The 18,877-nt window shown below is 41.4% G+C and overlaps 1 protein-coding gene across 1 annotated transcript in view; it reads right to left on the bottom strand.

The window, feature by feature from the left end:
- The window catches only part of SLC22A15 (solute carrier family 22 member 15), an 83,835-nt gene that overhangs the window by 5,228 nt on the left and 59,730 nt on the right, over nucleotides 1-18,877 (bottom strand). Inside the window, exons 8-11 of the mRNA XM_057719803.1 lie at nucleotides 17,302-17,387; nucleotides 3,783-3,903; nucleotides 2,143-2,215; nucleotides 109-297 (exon numbers count right to left, since the gene is read on the bottom strand). Of these exons, the coding sequence (XP_057575786.1) occupies nucleotides 109-297; nucleotides 2,143-2,215; nucleotides 3,783-3,903; nucleotides 17,302-17,387 (469 nt within the window). The remainder of the gene's footprint in view (nucleotides 1-108; nucleotides 298-2,142; nucleotides 2,216-3,782; nucleotides 3,904-17,301; nucleotides 17,388-18,877) is intronic.

The raw sequence follows: 18,877 nt of genomic DNA, 5'->3' as shown, positions 1-18,877 counted from the left end.
CAGTTCTATTTAATCTAACCAGACATTTTTTTTTTTTTTTCTCTTTTCCACCAAACCCATCATCATCTGAGTGGTAAATCTGAATGATTAAGAAAAGTTCCATCATACCTGAGGGGGATCCATGGTCTGTAAAGATAACGCCTCCTCCCCCAGCCTCCGATATGAGTACACCTGAAGGTCAGAAAACGTCTCTAGCAATGGGCTGTTAAGGGTTTCTGGCAGTAATAAACTCAGGAGGCCTGAGGTCAGCCCCGTGGCTCCAAAGACAATGAAAGGTAAAGACCACTGCACATACTTCTGTTGGGTCAGGGAGTGGAATGAAAACAAACAAAAACTCAGTATTAGTTTCCTAGCAGACGACGTCAGCAGTCCTATGACCGAGGACCTGCCATGTTACTGCCCACATCCTGCCTTCTCACTAGAATACACTAGAAAGCCCATCTTCTTTCCCCATAGAGAAGTACCCTGGGAAACCAGAGCCAGTCCTCAGGCACAGAGGTGGGAGTGAGGAGATAAAGAGGACAGTGCTGGCGTGTGGAGCAGAAGCAGCAGACCGCTTCATGCTTGGGGTGGGGACCATGGGGAAGGGGCTTGGCTGTCTGAGCGGGGCAGACGCATGGCCAGAGTGCGTGGCGAGTTGAACCCTCAGCTTCCTCTCCAGGTGAGCGGCCTGCAACACGGGGAGCTCCACACGCAGGCGACACACCACCTGCTTGCTGACAACGACAAACCTGAAAGTTCTCAACCCTGGAAGGGGCCAAACATACGTGTGCTGATTCACTAAGCACTGGAACTGAGAGGCGTGGGGGTTAACGGTGTAAACACCCTGAAGAGGAAGAGAAACGCCTAGAGAAGCCTATACACATGGTTTGGACAGGGCAGCGGGCTGGCCCAAAAGACGTTCTCAGGAAAATTTAAATACAAGCCTATAATTTCAAAGGTGACACCAAGGTCCTGGCAGGACGGGGCTCTGGGGGGTTTCTGAGCTGGTTGCCATTCCTGGATTCCTGCACAGGAGCCGGCCTGCTTTATCATCTTCTGGTTTGGGCTTCCAAATTGGGTGGCTACTTAGGATGTCCCCTCTGATCATCTTTGGCTGAGTTTTCAAAGGTGAAGGGATGACAGGGGAGGAGAAGGAGGCATGGGGAGGGGAGAGGAGGGGGACGAGAAGCTCTGACCTCCGGCTCTCTGTGAGCAAACACGCGGCCAGTACTGTGGGCCTGTGGCTGAACCAAGGGGAACTTCCGCTCACCACTTCTCAACTTAGCAGGACTCAGGGGAGACAGTGCTGGGTGTTATAATAATGTTCTAGGACAGCCATCCAAAGCCGAGCATCTTTAATGATAAACACCTAAGGTTGGACACATTTTGCAGAATGGAACTTAATATGACTCCTTCATAAGAAGGATCTTGGGATCTAAAATTGAGCACGAAACACAGAGAGAGACTCAAAAAAAGGAAGTGTATTCCACTCCTCAAGAAAGGAAAAGGCTGCAGTGGCACTGCAGACATCCTGTACTAGGACGCGGGGAGTAGTCGCCTGCGCGATGAGCAACTGTCTACAGAACAGGCTCAAAGTCCCACATCAAACGCAGTCGTGCTTCGGCAAGTCTTGGCTGGGAAAGTCCTAGAGGAGACCAAGCAGAGACGTGCACAGGGGCTCCATGGGATCTTTCTCAGAACATAGGCATTTTAAGATGGGATGGAGTCTACTCTATCTCCCTTTCACATATTTTTCTTCTAATTTTCTTTTCCGAGTGGTGTGCTATTTCTCCTCATTGTTTAATACAGGGTACCAATGCCTACCGCATATGGTTATGGTGAAGACTGCATGATATGATATATGTAAAGGGCTTATCACAGAGCCCCGCACAGAGTAGAAACTTAGGAAATGTTGACTAATCAATTAACTTACAAATGGGGACAGGAAGGGGCAGTATGGTATTAGCTAACTCCCCAATGAGCACAGCGGATCCCTGGGCAGGGTGCATCTGCCCGGATGGATCCTTAACCCGAAAGGCACAAGGTTCATTTTGTGCCAGGCTGATGGTACACAGCCGCTGTTTGTTACTTCTTTCTACTCAAAAACACAAACGTTTCCAAAGCAGAGAATCAAGAAAAAACTAGGAGGTACAAACCAACCAGTGAGGGCACGAAGGGAGCAATGATGCCACCAACTCGGGAGAACATGGAACAAGCTCCAAGCCCAACATTCCTGAAAAGCAAAAGCAAACGTGAAAAAAAATCAGTACGTTCTAGGGGGACAATTTACAGACTCTCAGGGATAGAGGACTCAGAATAACAAATCCCAGAGTGGAAGCACTGGATGCTATAGAGCAGTACTGCCTGCTAGAACTTCTGTGATGCTGCAGGTGTTCTGCAAGTGCCCTGTCCGATGTGGGAGCCCCCAGACACAGGCAACTCCCGAGAGCTCAATGCAACTAAGAATGAGGAACCGAATTTCTAATTCATTTCATTTTAATGAATTTAAACGTAAATAGCCACTTGTGAGACTGGACAGTGCAGGTACAGAGGCTGGTGCAGAAATGAACATGAGAATATTTCTTGGTAAATGTTCTCATGGGTTCTCGTGTCTCAGGTCTCCTATCAGTTAAAACAGCCATAGAAGAGCCAGGGTTTAATGATCTGAAAAGTCTGCCCGTTTCTTTAAACTCAACGAATTAACTACAAAAGGATCAGGCATTTAAATAGGAATTGGCAACATATATTCTCAGGAAACCAAGAACATCACCTTCTTGGGGAGTGTGGGTACCAAGGAGGGGGGAGGAAAAGAGAATGATGATAATTATAGGTTGGGTGACCATACAGCGCCCCATTACCCCAGCCGGGTGGGTAATGATGCCCACATTTGCTCTCAACTGGGTCCCAGTTTGGAACCAACTGGTCATCCGAGCTCTATAGGCAACAGCCAGAGAAAGCAAGTTCTGGGAATAATCAGCAAATGACAAGCCAATCGCAGACAACCTGATCCCTTACTGGGGAAAAGGCAGACAGAACCATTAGGCTTCTCGCATGGACAAGGGAAACAGAAGGATTCATTTGGAATACTCCTCAAAAAAGACTGGGAAACTGCTGACTGGGGGACTACAGCCCAGACCACAGAGGTTCTGCAAAGATGGAGCTGCATCCCTGCCCTTCAAACTTAGGTTTGCTTTTTTGTTTTCAGACTTACTTTATGAGGGGAAACACAGGATGGAATATGTTGGGTTTGGGGGTTTTTTGCTTTTTGTTTTGGTTTTGGTTTTGAATATTTTTGATATAAGCATGATGTATTTTTGATATAAGCATGTCCTACTCATTAAAAACCACCTTTAGCAATATGTAAATATAATATTCACTTATAACTATAGAGAGTTATCTTTTTTTACAATGTGTATATTTTGTGCTAAAATATAGGCTCTGTGATACCAGGGACCTTGTCCCCTGGCCCATCGTGTGCCTGACACAGGAGGGTGACTGAATAACTCAAGTGCACTGAAATAAAAATGACATCTGAGCACTATCTGGGTGACAGGATATGTTTAGTGTAGAGCACATCTCTCACAATTCACAGGGCATTCAGCTCAAGATAAAGCTCCGGTTTCCTGCGCCAAGCGTGCAGGAGCAGTCTCCACAGGCTCTGGGCGCACAGCGGCTTGCTGAGGTGCTGCTGGCCCATGCTCTCTGTGCTCCAGGGGACGTGAGGACCACGCCTCTGTCGATGCAAAACTCGGTAAGAGAATGCAGGACGTGGGACGGAGAAGGCTGTGTGCAAGGCATACCTGATGACTGTGGGATACAGCTCCGAGGTGTAGATGTACACGATGTTGAAGGCAGCGCTGATGGTCAGCTTCCCCAGCAGGGACAAGGAATGGCTGTTCACCACTGCGAACACACCTGTGTCTGAGGAGGACAAGAGCCACATCTGTGAAGGTCGTCGGCGGAGAAAAATTCATCTAAGTGACACACTTAATTCGGAAGGAGCGAGAGACGTTCACGGTGAACTCAAACAGTGAAGAGGTCGTATAATCAGACATACATTCAGAAGGTTTAGTCATCAGCAAATATTTCTCAGCGTTTCGGCCATCCCCAGGAAATCTTACACAGTACCTGTCGCGATGCATGATTAAACCTGCACAACCTAAATGTCCGTCAACAGATGAATGGATAAAGGAGATGTGGTACATATATACAATGGAATATTACTCAGCCACAAAAAAGAATGAAATAATGCCATTTGCAGCAACATGGATGGATCTAGAGATAATCATACTAAGTGAAGTAAGTCAGACAGAGAAAGACAAATACCATATGATATCACTTATATGTGGAATCTAAAATACGACACAAAGGAACATATCTACAAAACAACAACAGACTCACAGATATAGAGAACAGACTTGTGGTTGCCAAAGGGGAGGGAGGGTGGAGGAGGGAAAGACTGGGAGTTTGGGATCAGCAGATGCAAACTATTATATAGAGACTGGATAAACAAGGTCCCACTGTTTAGCACAGGGAACTATATTCAATATCCTGTGATATGCCATAGTGGAAAAGAATATGGAAAAGAATGTAAATGTATAACTGAATCACTTTGCTGTATAGCAGAAATTACCACAACATTGTGAATCAACTCTACGTCAATAAAATAAAAAAATAAAATAAAATAAAATAAACCTGCACTCCCTCCTGAATGACAGAGCTCCCTGAAAACTTCTGCACTAGAGTCAGGTAAGCGTCACAGAAGCTGTAAGTTCCCCCTATCTCAGGTATTACTTGCCTCCCCTTTCTTCCCAACTTTGATCAACAACCAGTGATGTAAAAGGCTGATCAGCATGACAAGCCCTGACACCTGAGAGAAGTTAAGTCTCAAAAAGCTCCCATCTTGATAAGTTTGCATTCCTTGGTGTTACATTGCAAAGATAAGGAATAATCCTTCTAAACTACTACTGGAAGATAGAAACATTATTGTTCTTCAAAGAACAAGACTCTAAATATGGAACTACTTTTCCTGCTTCCTCCTCCCCAACTTCTTACTTGGGGATTACTGATCAACAGTAATATTTGAGTTTCTTAATGTAACATTTTTACATAAAATGCAAAAATACAATGTATGCTAGTTTACTTTCCTATCAAAAATGCTGTCAACTGTCCAGTGGTTCTTTCCTTTATTCATACTATCTTCTTTGGCATCTTACAATTTAATTATTCCCTTTCAAACATATTTAACCTCTTCCCTTCAGCAACCCACTAGGCCTCTACCTTAAAAATAACACTTTTCTCCTTCTTAAGAAAAAACAAAAATTCTCATTGGCTCCAGTGCACCTTCCCCCCTTCAAAACCAAACATCTCCAATGAGTGACTGACCCTCCATTTCCTCAAATGCATCTGCCCTGTAACTCACTATCATGGGGCTTCCAATACCATCTGCTCCTGAAGCTCCTCTTCTTGAAGGTCAAGAGCTATGTCCTGATCACCAAAGCAATTGCCTCTCATTCTTCTTGACATTTCTGCCTAAGAGAACACATTTGTCCCTTCCTTGCAGCTGCAGGGGGGCTCATCGAAACCACTCTTCCCTTAAATAACTCAAAGGCAATATTTTCTCCTGCCCTTGACGTCCATGGCCCCTGTTTCCCAATCCACGCAAATGGCATGCTTCGTACACTCTCTGTAGTTGCTTACTTTTCCACCTTGTCTGCCTAAGGTATATTTTGAGTTGTCTTGGGCTAAGGTCTTGTTTGTATCTTTTTCCCTCGTGGCACCTCCCATAGTCTAATACACAACTGTGCTCACTAAATATTTACTGAATGGGTAAGTATAAGAACTACAACAGGGATTAATTTAAGTGAAAAGAATCATGCTCTTTCAGCATCTGAGGGGAGAGGCACATGATGTATCCCATTCCAAAATACAGGCTTTACATTCCCAGCTTGACTATGAAATAAATCTTCATCTACTTTAAAGATGGCGTTCTGAACGCAGTGGCCCAAGCACTGCCAAACTTGACCATCTGGGGCCTTCTTCTCTCCTGCCAGGCTATTTGGAAGAATATGTCAGCAATTTTAAGTACTGAATATATTATTATAAGCCATGAGGTGCTTCTGGAAAAAGAAGCATGCCCAAGGTACAAGTCTGGGCTTGTGACATCTAACGATTTCAAGGAAACCAATAATGAGGGCAAATTAAATTCATCAATGATTTTCCAGAAGACTGAGTGAGTCAGGATGAGGTCTTGGGTAGCACTGAAGCAAACAGAAATGTGCACATTAGCTTGACTGCAAATGACCTTTGGGACTGTTTTCAACCCGTACAGGATGGCATCTTTCAGAACTGTGTTGGAGGTACTTTACAACGTCTTTAAAACAGGTTAGGGTGTTGCCATACTGAAAATTAAATTCAAATAATGTGTCGCAGAAGGCTTATCATCTAAACACCCACAAGATCCAAGGCTGGAAGATGTCTCCCCTGTGAGGCTCAGGACACTTCCAGCAGTGGCCCATCTGGGGAGCCTGGCTCCAGCTGCAAATCCACAAGTGCTCCCATTGGCTTGACACCTCATCGGATGCTTGAAACTTCTCTCTTATCTTCCTGCCAAGGGAATCTGCAGTGGCCACTTGAACCTGGGGGAACCCACTTTCTCCCAAGATAGCCCATGTTAATTTCAGACAGCTCTGTTTATTAGAAAATTATTTCTTAGCCTCGCTGTGGAGCTGCTGGTCTGTCGGTCATCATGAGTTAATATTTAGGAAGGCTTTGTGGCCACTGGGCTGGTTCCCTGGATTTCTGACCTTGGTTCTTTATCTGAAAATGAAATCAGATACTATTGACTATTATTAATGAATGTTCAAAGTGACTGTTTAGGAAAAAAGAGTGATTTAAAAGAAAAAACTAGCTCAATTATCTTTGGGAGAAAAAAAGGGAATTTTCGAAACACTTGTACCCTTCAAAGTACTGAGCTTAAGAGATTATAAATTGATTCCAATGATGTAGCTACTAAGGACGTCATTTTCAGAACTAGTTATCTGAAGTTTTCTGAGTCCACTGGGATCACCAGAACAAAATGTCTCAGTATGTTATAGTCACATTTCACCAACCCAAATAGTAAAAATTAAACCTAATCGGACTTGCTTGATGGTGCAGTGGTTAAAAATCTGCCTGCCAATGCAGGGGACACGGGTTCGATCCCTGGTCCAGGAAGATTCCACATGCTGCAGAACAACTAAGCCCGTGCGCCACAACTACAGAGCCTGTGCTCTAGAGTCCAAGAGCCACAACTATTGAGCTCATGTGCCACAACCACTGAAGCCCGTGCACCTAGTGCCTGTGCTCCACAACAAGAGAAGCCACTGCAACGGGAAGCCCACGCACCACAACGAAGAGTAGCCTCTGCTCACGGCAACTAGAGAAAAGCCCGCGTGCAGCAACGAAGACCCAATGCAGCCAATAAATAAATAAACAAATAAATAAATATTTAAACAAAATAAATAAATAAAAAATAATAAACTATCTAATAAGCAACCTAAATGTCCATCAACAGATGAATGGATAAAAAAGATGTGGTACATATATACAATGGAATATTACTCAGCTGTAAAAAGCAAGGAAACTGGGACATTTCTAGAGACATGGATGGACTTGGAGACTGTCATACAGAGTGAAGTGAGTCAGAAAGAGAAAAACAAATACCATATATTAACACATATATGCGGACTAGAGAAAAATGGTACAAATCAACCGGTTTGCAAGGCGGAAATAGAGACACAGATGTAGAGAACAAACATATGGACACCAAGTGGGGAAAGCGGGGAGGGTTGGGGGGGAATGAATTGGGAGATTGGGATACCAAATTGTATGCTCTAAATATATGCAGTTTATTGTATGTTAAAAAAAGAAAAGGAAAAAAAAGCAACTCCTCAAAAAAAAAATAAAATAAACAAAAAATAATCATTCACTGGGTTATTATAGTAAACTTTTATTGTTTATGAATATGTTAAAAATCTTTAGGACAGCTGTAGGTCCTGTTCTATGATACCTAAGTTGGGCAAAGAACCACAATTCATTTTGCTTTCCTGTGGCTTTTTTTTTTCCTAAAGAAAAATAACCACATATGCTGAAAATTCTGTCACTATAGTTTTGCCATTTCTAGAATTTCACATGAATGAAATAATTCAGTTTGCAGACTTTTGTGTCTGGCTTCTTTTAGTTAGCATAATGCTTTTGAAGTTCATCCACGTTGCTGCATGTATCCGTAGGTCATAGGTCATTCCTTGGTTGTTGGTAACTCATTGTATGGATATGACACAGTTTGTTTATCCATTCCTCAGCTGAGGGGCATTTGGGTTCCTTCCAGTTTGGTGCTATTATTAATAAAGCTACCATGAACATTTGTAATCAAAGTCCTTTTGCGGATCTATGTTTCTGCTTCTCTTAAGTAAAGTTGAATCAGACAGTAAATGTGTCAGTTTAAAATAAGCTGCTAATGTTTTCCAAAATCTCTGTACCATTTTACATTTCTATCAGCCGTGTATGAGAGTTCCAGTTCTTTCTTATCACTGCCAACATTTGGTATGGTCAGTCTTTTTAATTTTAGCCATTCTAATAGGTGTGTCATGGTATCTCACTGTGGTTTTAATTTCCATTTCCCTAATGTATAATGATGCTGAACATCTTTTGCCATGCTTATTTTCCATTTTATATCCTTTTGGAGAAGTGTCTGCTCAAACCTTTTTCCCTTTGTTTTCTCACTACTGAACTTTAAGAGTCCATTCTATATTCTGGGTACAAGTCCTTTATCAGGTATGTGTTTTGCAAATATTTTTCCCATTCTGTGTCTTTCTTTACATTTCCTTAATAATGTCTTTTATAAAGCAAAAATTTTGGGACTTCCCTGGTAGCGTAGTGGTTAAGACTCTGTGCTTCCAACACACAGGGCCCAGGTTCCATCCCGGTCAGGACACTAGATCCCACATGCATGCTGCAACTAAGAGTTCACATGCCACAACTAAGGAGCCCACCTGCTGCAACTAAGACCCAGGGCAAATAAATAAATAAATAAATATTTTTAAAAAATAAAATAAAAAATAAAAAGCAAAAGTTTTAATTTTGATGAAGTCTAAGTTATGAGTTTTTTGTGTGCTTTTTGTGTCATATTTAAGAAATCTTTGCACAAAGTCACTGAGATTGTCTTCCATGTTCTCTTTTAGAAGTTGTGTAGTTTTTAGCCTTTATAGTGTCTCAACTGAAAAAAAAATGCGCAACCTAAAAGTTGACAATTACGTTTTATTCCAGGGACACACTTGGAACTTAAGCCTGGGAGACAGCCTCTCAGATAGCTCTGAGAGACTGTTCCGAAGAGGTTAAGAGAGGAGCCAGGATATATAGGAGTTTTTGCAAAAAAAAAAAACCAAAAAAATCAGGTAGTTAGAACTTCAAAAGATTACTGTCAATTAAAGAAAAAACAGACATCTCAAGGTAATGAATTTAGCACTTTTCTATGTATGAGAAAATGCAAGAATCTGGGCTCAATGAAATCATTCTTTTGATATGCACCTTAACTATCTAGGGCTAATATCCTGTTTTCTCCATCCTGAATCACCTCAGGGTGCATTGCAGGGGGCGTGGCTGTGGTGGCTGATGGCTTGATGGCTGCGACATCCTTTGTACACTGATACAGCAGGTGACATTCTTTGTCCACAACACTTAGGTCTACCATCCATTTCAAGTTAAGTACTGCATATGATGTGACGTGCAGGTTGAAGGTAAATTTGTTACATATGGATATCCAATTATTCCAGCACTGTTGAAAAGATTTTTTCCTCATTGAATGATTTGTCATCAAAAATCAATTGATCAAAAAAAATCAGTTGATCATGTATATTTTTATTTATGTGTGTTATGATTGAACAAAACGTTTTTAATACAAAATCTCAGCCCCCCTCAAAAAAAAAAAAACCAATGACCATATATATAGGTCTATTTCATATTCAATTCTGTTCTGTTATCTATACATTCACTCATGTCAATGTCATACTGTCCTTTTTATTTTTAGGCTGCACCTCTCAGCTTGTGGGATCTCAGTTCCCTGATTAGGGATCGAACCAGGGGCCACCACAGTGAAAGCGCCAAGTCCTAACCATTGGACCGCCTGGGAATTCCCCATACTGTCTTGATTAATGTAATTTTGTAGTAAGTGTTAAAATCAGGTAGGATAAAGTCCTCCAACTTAATTTTTCTTGATAAAAATTATTTTGGATATAATTTGTATTTCCATAGAAATTTTAGTATTAACTTGTCAATATTTATTAACAAAAAGAAGCCTGCTGGAAATTTGATTGGGATTGTGCTGAAGATAGACTGATTTGGGGAGAACTGACGTCTTAAACGGTATTTTCTGATCCTCGAGTATAGCAAGCTCTTCATTTATTTTATTATTGCCATTACCACCAATTCATTTATTTAGTCTTCTTTAATGTCTCATCAATGTTTTATATTTTATAGTTTTCTAAAGGTCTTATACATATTTTTAAATGTTTATACCTAAATATTTCATACTTTTTTTTATAAATGGCATTTTTATTTCAATTTTAAATTGTTTTTTGCTAATATATATAAATAAAATTATGTGTCAAAAGACTGTTAAACTCATTTATTAATTCTAATAGACTTTTTTTTTTAGGATTTTCTATGGAGACAATCATGTAGTCTTGTGAATAAAGATAGTTTTATTTCTTCCTTTTCAATTTGCATTCCCTAACTTCCTTTTATTGCCTTATCTCATTTGCTAATAACTTCAGCACAATGCTCCAAAGAAGTGGCACGAATGGATATCCTTCCCACCCCCCACCCCCCCATCTTAGGGAACAAACATCTAGTTTTTCACCATTAAACTCGATGTTAGCGGTAGGTTTTCCTTTATCAGGCTAAGGAAACTTCTAATTGCTGCTAGTTTTTGTAAAGAATGGGTGTTGAAATCTGACAAGTGCTTTTCCCACTTGTATTGAAATGATCATTTTTTTTTCCTTGTTGGTCTTTTAATATGGTGAATAACACTGATTAGCTTTTGAATGTTAACCCAACCTTGCATTTATGGGATAAATCCTGCTTGGTCATGATATATTATCCTTTTAATTCACTGTTAATATTTGGTTATTGATTTTTACATCTATATTAATGAGAGATGTTGGTCTGTGGTTTCCTTATAATGTCTTTGTTTGGTTTTGGTATCAGGGTAATTTCTGGCCTCACACACTGGGTTGAAAGCATATTCTCTCTTTTTTATTTTCTGGAAGAATGTGTAGAATTATATTATTTCTTCCTTATGTGTTTCATAATTTACCAGTGAAGCCATCTGGGCCTGAATTCTCTTTGTGGAAATGTTTTAAACTACAAATTAGATATCTTTACTGGATAAAATGCTATTCTGGTTATCTATGGTTTGGTACACTTTGGTAGTTTGTATCTTTCAAGGAATTTATCCATTTTGCCTATGTTGAATTTATCGGCATAAAAATGTTTATAATATTCCCTTATAAATGTCTACAGTTTCTCTAGTGATGTCCCTCTTTCATTCCTAATATTGGTAATTTGTGTCTTCTTTCTTCCCTTTATTAGTTGGCTAGAAGTTTATTGATTGCACTGATCTCAAACAACTAGCTTTTGGTTTCATTGATTTTTCTCTATCATTTTCCTGTTCTTCTTTTATTGATTTTTACTCATTATTTCCTTCCTCTTCTTCATTTTGTGTTTAATTTGTCAGTCTTTTTTTTTTTTTTTTAAATTTGCCTTCTATTTTCTTAAGGGAAAGGCTTAGATTATTAATTTGAAAACTTCCTTTTTTTCTGATATATTAAAATTTTTTTAAATATTTATTTATTTATTACAGCACATGGGATCTTTGTTGCCACCTGAGGGATCTTTAGTTGCGCCATGAAGGATCTTTAGTTGTGGCACGCAGGATCTTTTAGTTGCAGCATGAATGTGGGATCTAGTTCCCTGACCAGGGATTGAACCCTGGCCCTCTGCACTGGGAGCGCAGAGTCTTACCCACCGGACCACCGTACCTCTGACACATTTTTCAATTATACAAATTTCCCTCCAAGCACTCCCTTACTGCATCCCACAAACTCAAAATGTTGTACTTTAATTATTCTTTAATTAAAAATATTTTCTGATTTCCTCTGTGATTTCTTCTTTGACCCATGTGTTTTTAGAAGAATGTTTTTTAAAATTCAAATATTTGAGGATTTCCTGATCTCTTTCTATTACTGGTTTCTAGTTTAATTCCATTCTGGTCAAAGAAACTATTTTTGTAAGACTTCAATCCTTTTACACTTATTGAAACTTTTTTATGGCACAGAACCTGGTCTCTCCTGGTACACGTTCTGGGCGCACTTCACACAGCGTGCATGTTCTGCTGTTTTAGGGTAGTGTGTCTAACAAATGCCAATTACGTCATGTTGTTTAAGTCTTTTCTGCCTACCTCTTCTATCAATCATTGAGCAAGAGTACTGAAATATTCAACTATAATGCTGGATTTGTCTATTTATCCTCTCAGTTCTGTCCATTTTGCTTCCTGTACTTTGAATCTGTTACCAGGTACACACACAAACGGGATTGTAATATATTCTTGACAAACTTACCACTTTCTCATAACGTGTTTATAGTTTTCATCAAATCTGGAAAGTAGCTGACCATCATTTCTGCAAACATCTTTTTTGACATCCTCCTTCTTAGGTTCCAGTTGCATACATGTTGGGCTTGGTGTTATCCTACAACTTTTGTTTGTTTCATTCTGGTGTTTCTTTTGTTGTCCTCCTCACTGTTCTTTTCTTCTGTAGTTCATCTCATCCACTGTTTTTTTTTTTTCTTCCATATAATGTATGTTTCATCTCCAGATGTAACATGTGTCTCTTTTTCTATCTTCTCTTTCTCTGCTCATTACGCCCCGGTTTTCTTCTACCTTCTTAAACATACGGAGTATATTTATAACAGCTGTTTTAAGGTTCCTGCCTCCTCATTCTGTTATCCGTGCCACTTTTGGTTCTGTTTCTATTGACATTCCTCCTGGTCGTGGGAGGTATTTTCCTGCTTATTTGCACGCCTGGTAATACTGACTGGATGCCATAGGTCGTGAATGGTACACTGTTGGGTGCTGGGTTTTATTGTATTCTTTACATATCGTTGCTCTCTTTCCTGGGATGCAGTTAAGGTACTTGGAATCACTTGATCCTCTGAATTCTTTAACACTTTTAGAGCAAGCTCTGCTATAGCAGAATAGCCTATAGTGTTGGGCTACTTTGACCCAGGAGGTCTCTACCCAACGCTCCACGTCCGGCTAAAGAGAACACAAACCAGGCATGGCCCTAGGTTCCAAGAATTGTTCCACCTGTTCTTTTCTCTCCAGCCTCAGTAGCTTCCTCAAACACATGCCCAGATCAGTAGCAGCCAAAGGCTCAGAGATCTCCTGCAGATCTCTGGAGTTCTTCCTCTATGTACCTTATGCCTCTCCAGTATTTTGCCCAGGAAATTCTAGCCATAGTGGCCTTCCCTGAGTTTACTATCTGTCTTCTCAACGCGGTAAGAGCACCAGGATTTGCTGGGTGCCCCTTTGTGCACTGAGTCTTGGAGACCTGAGCTAGGACACTCTTAGGGCACATCCTGTTTCCTTTCTCTCAGTGATCACTTCCGTTCTCTGCAGCCTATTGTCCAATGTCTGAAAATCAGTGCTTTTTCTATTCTCTCTGATTTCATAGTTGTTTACAACAGGAGGTTAGCTGGTCTCCATTACGATCATATCCTATTAAAATCAATAGCATTCTGTTGTCAGTTCTCTTACAGCACCTTCTGGTTTGGATTGTTTTTGTTTCTGATTTTATGAATCATTCATTTTCCTCACTAGATTATAAGCTCTTTGAGGCCAGGACCTAGGGCGTATTTATAAACAGTACCCTGTATATAGCAGGCCCTAGAGAAGTCAAATGAATAAAGAATGGGCAGGCTGAGCTTGAACGAAGCAATGAGATATAAAGGTTCTGCTAGAGCTGAGTCTGTGGACACTCCCTTCAAATGTGAAACTGTTTATCTAGTCATGTGCTGTGACTTCCCAATATTCAGATTCTCTGGCAGGATCACAACTGCCAGAAACCTCTTTGCCAACCTCCTCCCCCACTGCTACACTGGCAAGCCAGGTTCTTGAACTCTGGCCAGTTCTCATCAGGTCTGCCCACTGAAGAGTTAAGAATGGGTCCTAGTCAGGCAGTATTAATCCTCTAAGGCTATGGCTTTACCATGTGTAATGAATACTTTGGTCCTAAAACTCTAACATGGCAAATAAGCATTCCCAAAAGAGCACTGATTTTAGAGTCAGAGAGATCTGAATCCCAGGTACGCTGCTTACTTGCTGTGCAACCGTGGACAAGTTGCTTGAGCTATCTGAGCTTTAGTTTCCTTAGGAAATGGGGATAAGAGGTAATATCTCCATAAATGACGAGAACCCAGCACAGAGTCAACACTTAATAAATGGTAGCCAGTACTGTAGCTTAATTAGGACCCTTCAAGCAAGGATAGAGATCAGGTAAAATGTATGATGACCAACCTGCGGAAGAAATCAGTGACCACTTGGTAACACAGCCCCCAGGGGAGAACACTTACTCGGAGGCCAAGCAGGGTGCAAATATGTACTGAACAGGATACTCTTGTTTTGTCCAATAATTAACAACTATTGGCTGAGGAGTGCCAAGCAATCTATTTTCTAGCTTACTGGCTATCTCTTCTAAAGGTATACTTATGTCTGTACCTCAGACACTGAGCACCACAAAAATATGTAGATGCTAAAGAAAGAGTTGGTAGGTAGAGGGCCACCTACACTGGCAGAGAGAGTGAATGCATGTTTGGTGGGAAAAAGTGAGGGCAGATGAGCATAAAAAGCAGTGAGAAAATGAGTGGTCATCAAGCTCACATAAGATATTAACAGACGTTTTCCAACTGCTAGGTCTCTTTCTTAATATATATTTATCAGAACTTTCATAACAGGTAGCCTAAACCTTGGAACCTTGAAAAAATTGAGATTTAAGAGAAAGCCATCAAAATATTTTAAAGAGTAAATATGAAAGGTTCAAAGAGAGTTTAAAGAACAAATATTTTTAGCTCAAAGCAGAGAAGATTCAGGAATAGCTAGATGACTCCCTGCAAAGAGAGAAAGGATTATGCAAAAAAGGGGTCACCATCTGTTCTGTATCTCTCGTGATGAATAAAAGGAAAGGAAATGGGTTCAGTTGTAGTGGAAGAGGCGCAGTCTAACGTTCGAATGGCTATTAAAAATAGAAACAATTTGCTAAGGAACATTATGGAATTTCTTTCTCTGGAAATCTTCAAAAATAGACTATAGCCACTTTTCTAAGTATGACAGAGGACTCCTGTTCCCGGGGTGCATCTGTGAGTGTGTGAGACACTCTGCCGTGCTGTGTTTGTTACTCAGTGTCCACCAAGGACACGCTCCATCAGGGGCTCAGCTGCTCTCTTAGGACAGACTGGAAGTGAGCAGGGAGTGATGACTGCTCGAGACGGGGGACCACGAATCTCCTTTCCTTTTGGGTTAGTGTAGAAAGGTCTGTGTGCAGAGTCCCAAGGTGTGGGTTACCTGGAGTACAGATACGTGGGGGCGAGGAAAGACATGAATCGGCCTGGCTTCCCAAGGTGTGACAGCTTAGGGAGGCACTTAAAGTAACAAGGAAAGGTTTCTCTCTCAAAGGTGACAGATAGAACACTGGACTATTACAGGTAGAAAACAACTGAATTTCCAAGTTGTCTCTGAAAAACAGAATGTGCTGAAGTGAAAGCTGCAATGATTTGAAGCCCATTAATGTCTCGTCCCAGACAAACAGAACTGGGCACTTAGTTCTACAAGGCCATGGCAGGGCAACAGCTGAGTTTCTTCTTTTGCTGGCACTAACACAGGTGACAACTTTCTTAGAAGTAAGAAATAGGCAAACTTACTGAATTCTCTAGTTTCCAGGATTCCGTGAAAATCACTATAAGGCTGTTCTAAATATTGAGTAAAATCCTAACTAGTGAACCAACAGCACTCCGGATTTAAGGCAGAGAACTTCAGGCAGCAGCCAACAGCACAGCAGGTGTACTGGAGGGCTGCAGAACTAGGACACGTGGCCTTGGCGTCTTCATGGAGATGCTGGTACACCTGAACCTCAAGGATAAGCGATCACCAAAGGAGCACTTCATACAGATATGCTCTGACGGGAAATGAACTCCTCAGCTGTCTTCCTAATAGTTATCAACACTTTATGTCAGGGAGCTCCCTGGCAGTCCATGGTTAGGACTCGATGCTTTCACTGACAGGGCCCGAGTTCAATCCTTGGTCGGGGAACCACCGCCCCCCTCTCCCCGTTCAAAAAAAAGTTACGTTAAACCATGTCACGATTCCCACCTAAAGAACAAACTCCATGATAGAGCCCTATCAAAATCCAAAAAACCCCAAAACAGGGCTTTCATTGTAACCTATGCCCCAGCAGCAGAGAGTTTATTACGGCTCACTTCTTATGGTTGAAAATCCCTGCTAAAACCACAGTTCTTGCTGCAATAGAGGGCGTGCCTCAGGTGTGCTAGTACACAAAAGAGGTTGAGATCCAACACTATCTATAGAATTTCTACAGAGGCGCAGAGATCGCGTTAGGTATGGATGCTAAAGGGACCTTTTTTTTAAGGCTATGTTTACATAGCAAACCTACAAATACAAAAATAGCAAATTTCCTAAGGCTGTTTTATTCACACTTTCTATAAGACTGCGAGAAGGTCAACTGTCACCAACAGTGCCTACTATTCTTCCTGTGCTGTTGTTATCATCAGGGTGCCTTGGGAGTACTGATGGAGATACTGAGGGGTGCCGAAGCCACTGTGGAGAACCAGTGCCTCTCATCCCCAGTCTCGTCATTGGTTGGAACGAGGAGAGCAATCTGCAGCCTTGGACAGAGTTTGCTTCTGTGCAGGACTAAATGGCCCTCATCATCATCAAATAAACAACTCCAACATCACCAGTACTGCCGTCCAGACACCCCAGATGGTAGCTTAATCGCCTGAAAGAATTAATAGTGCACCTCTAAGCACATTATTCACTCGGAGAATAGTTCAGGCAATGGAAAGAATCTGGCCCATTATACCCCACACAATTGCTAAAAATATGCAATCACAGAAATGAAGTATGGCATATGGTAATCTCTCCACTACACTGAGATTCATTGTAATAAAAGTGCTATTCAAAACCTTCACGTAGAAATTGGAAAGGCATACCTTTCTTTTCTGGAAGAAACATGACAATAAGACAAGCCAGTCCTCCTAGGCTCAGAAATGCTGCTAATGTCCGCTTCCGACCAAACCTACATAATAACAAAGAAATTCACGTTTCTCTTGAGAATCTTATACATTCATCTGCTTCATCCCCCTAACCTTCCTTTTTGAATATCCTCACTTTCATTATATGTGCATCTTTTCTTAAGTAGTGGGTGGCAAATATGACTGACCCGGATATGAAATAAGTAACCAACACAAAGCCAAGGAAAACCTGCTGGGTGGGGGGGTTAAATGATGTGTGCAAGAAACAAACAGAGAATCATTCTATCTATTTCTGCGAGTCTACTATGTTCCAAGCACTGTCGGAAATGCTTTCTGTCTATATTATCTACTTAATGCTAATAATAAACCTGTAAGGCATGTGCTGTTATATTCTCCATCTTCTAGAGAATAACACTGAAACATGGAGAATGGCATCTTCCAGCTCATTTCATTTTCTGGTTACTTGTATCTTAAGCAGTTAAAATTGTAAACACATATCTCTCTCTCTCTCTCTCTCTCTCTCTCTTAAAAAGACAAACAGAAAGAAACTTCTTGTTAGTACGTCAGAATGAAGTGAAATTTATTGCACACTTTACTGGAAGAAATAATTTTCAAGTAAGAGCTCTAGCCTGGGAAGAAAGATAGGAACATTAAGAAGCCTTCCTTTACTAGCAGCCAGCAATGTGCTAGGTGCTCTGTTAGGGGCTTCAGTGTGACTCGTTAATTACTATAACAATTTTGCCAGGGGAATTTTATAATCCCTGGTTTAAGGATAACTACATGGAGGTTTAGCAAGGTAACTTCTCAAAGTCATAAACCTAACACGTGGCTAAGACTAGACCTGGACTCAGGCGTGCCTGATCCCCGGGGCGGTGTCCCTTCCTTCTGCTTCAGATTGTAATCCTGACTCCCGTGGGGGTGGCTGGGAGACAGGGAAGGACTCGCGTCTCCAGGTTATTGTGCGTAATTTAACAGTCAGCATCGAGTGCCTTTCAAGTGATAGGCATCATTCTGGCAGGCACTAGGGAAGCAAAGACATACAGGAAATCCCCATCGACAGTGTCCTTGTAACACCGTACGTGGTCGTCAGAGGGGGGCACAGGAAGCTGTAACGGGAAGCACACCTGGGTGGGCATCTGGCATCCGGGGATGCTGGGGACAGGTTTCGGAATACGCTGCCAGACTCGGCCCTTGGACCATGATGAGAGCATGATCAGTCACTAACAGAAGGGTCAGCAGAGGCAACCGGGACCACCTCCCAGGGAAAAGCCCTTCAACTGAACAGAATTCAAAACTGCCCTTTAAAACGCGCTGACCACGATATCCATGATGACAGCCCCCAGTGCAATGCTAGAGCCAGGCCGTTTCTGGTAAACATGATCACTTCTGGAGAATGAGAAATGGCATCATCCAACTGACTCCTAGCTCACAAGTTCCCATTGCCCTGGTCAGGGGTTCAGTAACAGAAGGAATCTGAGAAAGCCGAGGAAAGAATTTTTAAAAACTATTTCAAAACGGTGCCCACTGACAGTGA

The sequence above is a fragment of the Hippopotamus amphibius genome, chromosome 1 (genome assembly GCF_030028045.1).
Source record: "Hippopotamus amphibius kiboko isolate mHipAmp2 chromosome 1, mHipAmp2.hap2, whole genome shotgun sequence".
Taxonomy (NCBI): domain Eukaryota; kingdom Metazoa; phylum Chordata; class Mammalia; order Artiodactyla; family Hippopotamidae; genus Hippopotamus; species Hippopotamus amphibius.
Note: the sequence above shows the minus strand (reverse complement) of the source record. Positions and strands in the feature narration are given on the sequence as shown.